Source organism: Myotis brandtii, unplaced genomic scaffold (genome assembly GCF_000412655.1).
Source record: "Myotis brandtii unplaced genomic scaffold, ASM41265v1 scaffold181, whole genome shotgun sequence".
In the NCBI taxonomy this organism is placed as follows: domain Eukaryota; kingdom Metazoa; phylum Chordata; class Mammalia; order Chiroptera; family Vespertilionidae; genus Myotis; species Myotis brandtii.
Genome location: NW_005356712.1, coordinates 1,240,518 through 1,247,067, shown reverse-complemented (window position 1 = coordinate 1,247,067; position 6,550 = coordinate 1,240,518). Strand labels below are relative to the sequence as shown.

Genomic DNA, 6,550 nt, shown 5'->3' with positions numbered 1-6,550 from the left:
GGAGCTCTGAACCAGGCCGCACCCCAGCCCCAGCCACGCGCCATGGAGCGTCATCTGACCCGAGGGCCGCTGAGGACCTGCTGGGAGCGGCCGGATCTGCAGCCCCGAGGGGGTTAAGTAAGACTCAAGCGCCTGGGGCTGCTGCCCCTGGAGGGAGGGGACCCACGGGCCGGTCTGCCCGCATTCCGGGGCTAACCAGCCTAGGGGTGCAGAGCAGAGGAGGGAGCCCCAGAACCCCTCATCCTCCCAAGGCAGGGGGCGCCCCCAGACTGGCTCTGGAGACTCAGGCTGACCTACTGACACATGGCCCCCAGCAAGTTCCCACCTTTAACCCCAACTAGTGCGTAAAACCAGTCAGGGCTCTTTCACAAGAGCTTCTTCCTCCGACCCAGGCCCCAGCCACTCCTCAGTAGCGATAAGACTATCGAGGCCTAGAGCTGAACAGACACCAAGAGGGTGAGATAAACGCGGGGAGTGGTGGGGCGGGGAGGACTCTGAGCCGTTCCCTCCTCCCAGGCTCTAAGCCACTAGCTGTTGGAGCTTGCACCGGGGAGGGGGTTTCTGAGCCACGGACTGCTCAGTGGCTGAGCTGCCCAGCCAGGCTGCTTAGCTGTTCTTGGGCCTTGGTTTTCTTGTCGGTCAGATGGGAATTCCACCCCTTAACTCAGAGGAATAAGGATTACAAGAGAAAATGGAGATACAGTGCTTGCTTAGCACCGTCCTGGAACAGAGCACACGCTCAGGACTTGGGAGCTGCAAAGCAGCCCGGAGCTCCCTGCCAGAGAGGTGGTTAACCCTGGAGGGGAGAGAGGCGGCCTTCCCAACCCATCCCACTCCTGGGGCAAAGGCTGCTGCGCGGATCCTGGGTCAGTAGTTAGGGGCACCATTCTGGGGAAACCAAAGTCACCCTGGAGAAGCATCCCAACAGGTCTCCAGGATGGAACAGGTGAATGTGGCCCCAGCCACTCCTCAGTAGCGATAAGACTATCGAGGCCTAGAGCTGAACAGACACCAAGAGGGTGAGATAAACGCGGGGAGTGGTGGGGCGGGGAGGACTCTGAGCCATTCCCTCCTCCCAGGCTCTAAGCCACTAGCTGTTGGAGCTTGCACCGGGGAGGGGGTTTCTGAGCCACACCGACTGCTCAGTGGCTGAGCTGCCCAGCCAGGCTGCTTAGCTGTTCTTGGGCCTTGGTTTTCTTGTCGGTCAGATGGGAATTCCACCCCTTAACTCAGAGGAATAAGGATTACAAGAGAAAATGGAGATACAGTGCTTGCTTAGCACCGTCCTGGAACAGAGCACACGCTCAGGACTTGGGAGCTGCAAAGCAGCCCGGAGCTCCCTGCCAGAGAGGTGGTTAACCCTGGAGGGGAGAGAGGCGGCCTTCCCAACCCATCCCACTCCTGGGGCAAAGGCTGCTGCGCGGATCCTGGGTCAGTAGTTAGGGGCACCATTCTGGGGAAACCAAAGTCACCCTGGAGAAGCATCCCAACAGGTCTCCAGGATGGAACAGGTGAATGTGGGCGCCATCGGGTACCAGAGCCCACACTGCCACACCTGCCCCCGTGCTGGGCCCCTCCACACTTCTCCGCTCGGCAGCCCCAGGCAGAACTAGAAGAGACAGGGGCCATCAGGAAGACACCACCTCACAGGCTAGGAGAGGCCCGCAGGACAAGACACACCAACACTCGGTCATGGGCCAGTTTAAGTCAGCGCTCAGCGCCCGGGCGGGCAGTTCCTAGGAGCTGACAGCGGAGGGAAGGAGCAGCAACAGCGCCCTGAGAGCTGCCGCACAGGCAGAGGGGCTGCCAGCGCACAAGGGCCCTCCCAGCGGCCAGGGCCAGCTGTACGTCCCTGCCTTTTAATATGAGACCGGACTCAGAGGCGGCATCAGCTCAGCACGTCCCTTCCCCACAGGTCCTGGAGAGGCCCAGCCTTATGGCCTACCTTGTGGGCCCCAGGAGGTTTGGGGTCCCCCTGCTGAACACCTCCTGCGGCTGCCTGAGCTCAGGGACAGCAGCAGTGAGCAGGCTGGGCCTTCCGAGGGAAGGAGCTATGTAAACAGCAGGCCCAGCGCCTGCTGATGGCCTCCTCTCGGCCCCTTTCCTGAAACTCTTCCAGATTAGGAAGGAGAGCAGAACAAAAAGGCAGGTCTCCCCTCCCCCAGCCCTGAGCACTCAGGGAGAGCAGAGGTAACCCAATCCGCAGCGGTGGGGTACTTTTGCTCAGTGAGTAACTCCCCAGGAATGGGGAGCTGGTATATTTATCCTGATAACTGTCCTGGGAGGGAAAGACGGATCTGTGACCGGTAGGGCCAATCCACAATTAGGCCAGATCTGCTCTCCCCCACCCAGCCCGGGGACCCAGGGCCTGGACACTGACTAGGAACTCAATCTGCTGGTGAGGCCTGCCCTGCCAATCTGTCTCCCCTCCAAGAATTCAGCTCTAGAGAGCAGGGGCCTTGCCTTGTCTTGCTCCATGCCACATCCCCAGCAGCTAGAGTGAATGGCGGGCTGACAGGGACCGTGAGGAGAAGACGGGAAGGAGCAATGAGCTGGCAAACAGCCAGTGCGAGCCACAGCCAGGAGGTCCCGCCTGCTGGGTGCCTGTCAACAGGTCGCACCACCCTCTGGGTCCTTCTTCATCTGTAAAATGGGCAGAACCCAGTGTGTCCCCACAGCTGGTAGCAAGTTCTGGGGAGGAGATCATATAATTTCGGGTGACATTTACAGGGGTGGGCAACAGTAGGTTTACAGCTGTAATACAATAATTAATCAAGAATAAACTCTGTGTTTCCTATTCTCACAACTATAAACCTACTTTTGCCAACCCCTGGAGACAGCACCTTTGAGCTCTTCAGAGTTTGTCTATATCCAAGACATTGCTGCCCCAGACAGAAACTGCTCTCCCTTGGGACTGGGTAAGAACCGATCAATACTGTCGTGTCATCTAATATTTAATAACCAGGCCTGGAGGGTATGAAGACTCAGCCACCATTCTCCTTGGCTGACTCATGCCTCACTCACCAGGACCTGCCATTCTACTCTCACCGCCCGGAGGAAGTGTGGGCTGGGGTGACACACCGGAAACAGGGGAAGGTGTCTTCCAATCTGCTGCCAGGAGAGGTGGGGTGGCCACGGGAGGTGCTGCCATTGCTGAGGAGCCCTTCCCGGCAGGGCTGCCGCGAGGTGGGTGTGCCAGCAAGCTGGGTTTCTTTATTGGGTGCCTGGCTTGTGCCCAAGGTCACAGAGCACAAGTAACCAGAGGCTCAGAGAATAAAGGCAGAAAGGCAACGCCAGAGGTCACCCTGAGCGCCAGGCCCCGTGTGCACCAGGCACCCACCCAGGGCCCCCACTGATCAGCTTCCCAATCTGAGGGGGTCCCAGGAGGGTCAGCAGCAGCAGGTGGGAGGAGCCCCTACCCCACAGCAAGGGAGCAGGTCCAGGCTGGCAGGAGCGCAGTCTCTTTTCTGTTGTAAATAACTCATCTCTGGTCCAAGACCAGCGGGCCCCACCCTCCCCCAGAGGTCCCAGAACAACCGTGAACACATTTCATTGGTCAGATTTCATCTACCTCTTCAGGTCACCCAGAGACTCCAGACTTTAAGGTCAAGTCTAGGGCGCATCTCCAGGCCCGTCCCACAATTCCTTCAATGGGTAAAGTGCGGATTTACATACAAAAAGATGACAGCCTAGAACCCAGAAGGCTCAGATGACAGCCTAGAACCCAGAAGGCTCAGATGACAGCCTAGAACCCAGAAGGCTCAAGTGCTGGACATTCAGCTCTGGCAAACCCGTCCAGTCCTGTCCTGCGACCTGGGCCCCTCTGGGCAAGTCCGTCTGCTGCCGAGCAACAGGGGCTCGTTGGCCTCTCACCCCGCTCATCACCAGCAGAGGTCGGAGGGGCTCAGAAGGGGGTCATCCTCCCTGCAGAAACTGGAAAAGAGAGTTCAGAAGTTTGTCTGTTCCAGGAATGAGCTGAAGCCTTGCACCATGTTTATCGACTTCACAGCACTCGTTACCCCTCTCAGTCAGGCTCTGACCGATGAGCACAGCCCAAGGTGCTTCCCGGTCTCAGGCAGCCCCGTCCCTGCCTTGGCTCTGTCTTGCCTGCCTCTCCCGGTTCGCCTATAGGAGCCCTAACAGCCGCCACATTTCACTGGTCACCAAGTCGCATCAATTCTTCCTCCATCGGGCTTCTCCCCATTACTTTCCTCCCTTTCTTTTCATAACAGACAGGCGACCGCTTGGACCTGCATCAGAACCCACACTCGGATCCTGTAAGCAGACACCAGCAGTTTGAACGTCTTGGAAGCCCATCTGTTTTGCGTGGGTCCACACATCACTCTCGCCTCTCCCTCTGGGCTGCAGGCCCTCTGTGGACAGGGACCCGCCCCCCTCCCTGGATCCCCAGCACTAACACCTCGGAGACCGCGTTACTCAGACACCTCACAGAGCACACAACGAGCAATCGATGAAAAAGTGTTCGCAAGCCACCGTGAAGGCTGGCAGACGCCTGTGCCCTCCCACTGTGACACAGGAGCCTCTGGGTAAATAAGTCCCGGCGCTGATGGCGCTGACGTTCCTCTCCCGTAAGGACAGGAGCGGGAGGAAGTGGAGCCAGGGACAGAGGCCAAAACTCTTGGGAGCTGTGACAGGCCTGTCACTAACTCGGGCCTCCTTGCTGAGCACACCCCTGGCCTCGCCCCTCCTGCCTCGGGTTCATGCCAAGTCCTTCTCAGAGAACATCACTGAGTCCAGAGGCCTCCAACTCCAGCAAGGACAGAGGCAAGAGAGAGAATGTCGGCTCCAGTGTCCCCCCCCACCTCACCCCAGCGCTCCTGCCCTCACCCCAGCGCCCCAGCCCTCACCCCACACCCTCACCCCTCACCCCAGCGCCCCAGCCCTCACCACAGCGCTCCTGCCCTCACCACAGCGCCCCAGCCCTCACCACAGCGCTCCTGCCTGTCACCACTGCCTGAGAGCCCTGTGGCTTTGAACCTGGAATGAGAACAATAGGAGGAGCTGCCCAAGCTCCAGGAAGACTCTCAGCCTCTGCGGCCGGGCCGCCGTGGAGCAAGCCCAGGAGGAAGCAGCCCCTGCTCCTGCCACGGAGGCTCGGCCGGCAGCGCTACAAAGGGAGCCAGAGCCAGGGCTGCAGCGCAGAGAGCTCAGACCAGGGGACAGGGAGAGGAGGGAAGTCATCCTTCCGAGCACCTACAGGACAGGACCCTGGCGGCACCCCCATTTTACAGAGAAGAACGAGGCTCACGGGTGCCCGATGAGTGCGCTCTGCAGACAGGCGGAGTCCGCACAGGACCGCTCTGCCTGGCTGAGCCCATCTGCTCCTTCCATGACACCCCACAGGGAGGCTGTCAGCCGTCCTCATTCTGCCTGCCACCACTCTCCAGCTTTCAAAGCACCCGTCCCCGGAGTCCCTAGAGCAATCCAAAAAGCCTGGCCACTGGGTGCCTTCCCACCACTGCCCGGAGCCCTTGGTCTCATCTCCCTCCTCTCTTCTTCACCCTCGGCCTGAGGCAGGGTCCTGACCGCTCAGAGCCCCTGCTGGTGGCACCGGAGCTCCCTGTTCTGGGCTAACTCGCTGCTGTACAGGTCGATTTGCAGGAGTGTTTCCTTCCTGTGCCCTATGGCCAGCGGCCTCATCTGAGCAGCATGATGCAAGATGGGGCTGCCCCAGACACTGACCTTCACCCCCTCTTACTGCCAGGCAGCTTTCTTATGTGGACGGGGGAGGGGCCTGGGCACGGAGAGACCAGTGGCTCCTTGGCCCTCAGAAACGGGCAGAGGCGACAGGTGGTCAGGGCTCCTCTGAAAGCACCAAGCAGCCACCTGCGGGCGGGACAGAGCCTCGAGCCTGAGGAGCAGTCGGCCGTGAGGCATCACCGCCCGTCCTTGGCCAAAGTCATAAAGTATTGGCAGCTGCAACTCGTTTGCTTTTCATTTTAGAAAATGGACTGAAGCAAGTTCAAGAGTAGCCAGGCCCATCGGCCCAGCCACAAGGGTTCCCCTGTGCTTCCTCGCGTGAGAGAAGGAGCGCGAGTGCACAGACCCAGGTGTGCCCAGGAAGAGGGATGGCGGCAGACGAGCCTTATCCGCCACGAGGCCATCGGGAGGGTATGTCACTGTGGGTCACAAGTTGGACAGTCAGGAGCTCTGAGAAGGAAAGGCAGGCGGGAGGCAAGAGCCAGAGCCAGCTGCCCTCTCACCCCACAGCTGACCCTCAGTGACACTTTCGCTTCCCTAGACACATCTACACCACCAGCCCCGGGCTTCTCGGCCCCACAAGTTCTGGAAGCCATCTGCTCAGCTCTGGGTAAGATGAAGTTCTCCTGGGGCCACGACTGACTCAGCACCTCCTGAGAAAGGGGTGGTCCAAGAAGGGCTGGTCATATGCACGGGAGCCCCAAGCCTTCTCCCAGGCCCTCCCGAGCTCCCCTCATTCCCCATGCGGCAGGCTCGTCCCCACGATGCAGGCTCGTCCCCAGGCCGCAGGCTCGTCCCCAGGCCTCAGGCTCATCCCCACTCTGCAGGC

The 6,550-nt window shown here is 60.0% G+C and overlaps 2 protein-coding genes across 3 annotated transcripts in view; one reads left to right on the top strand and one right to left on the bottom strand.

Moving 5' to 3' along the window:
• The window catches only part of PXN (paxillin), a 19,150-nt gene extending 16,098 nt beyond the window's left edge, over positions 1-3,052 (bottom strand). For both annotated transcript variants that reach the window (XM_005863768.2, XM_005863769.2), the window contains exon 1: positions 3,025-3,052. In XM_005863768.2, coding sequence (XP_005863830.2) covers positions 3,025-3,037 — 13 coding nt within the window. In that variant the 5' untranslated portion in view covers positions 3,038-3,052. The remainder of the gene's footprint in view (positions 1-3,024) is intronic.
• A 938-nt stretch (positions 3,053-3,990) lies between these two features.
• The window catches only part of LOC106725695, a 4,752-nt gene continuing 2,192 nt past the window's right edge, over positions 3,991-6,550 (top strand). The window contains exons 1-3 of the mRNA XM_014537712.1: positions 3,991-4,027; positions 4,283-4,547; positions 6,263-6,331. Of these exons, the coding sequence (XP_014393198.1) occupies positions 3,991-4,027; positions 4,283-4,547; positions 6,263-6,331 (371 nt within the window). The remainder of the gene's footprint in view (positions 4,028-4,282; positions 4,548-6,262; positions 6,332-6,550) is intronic.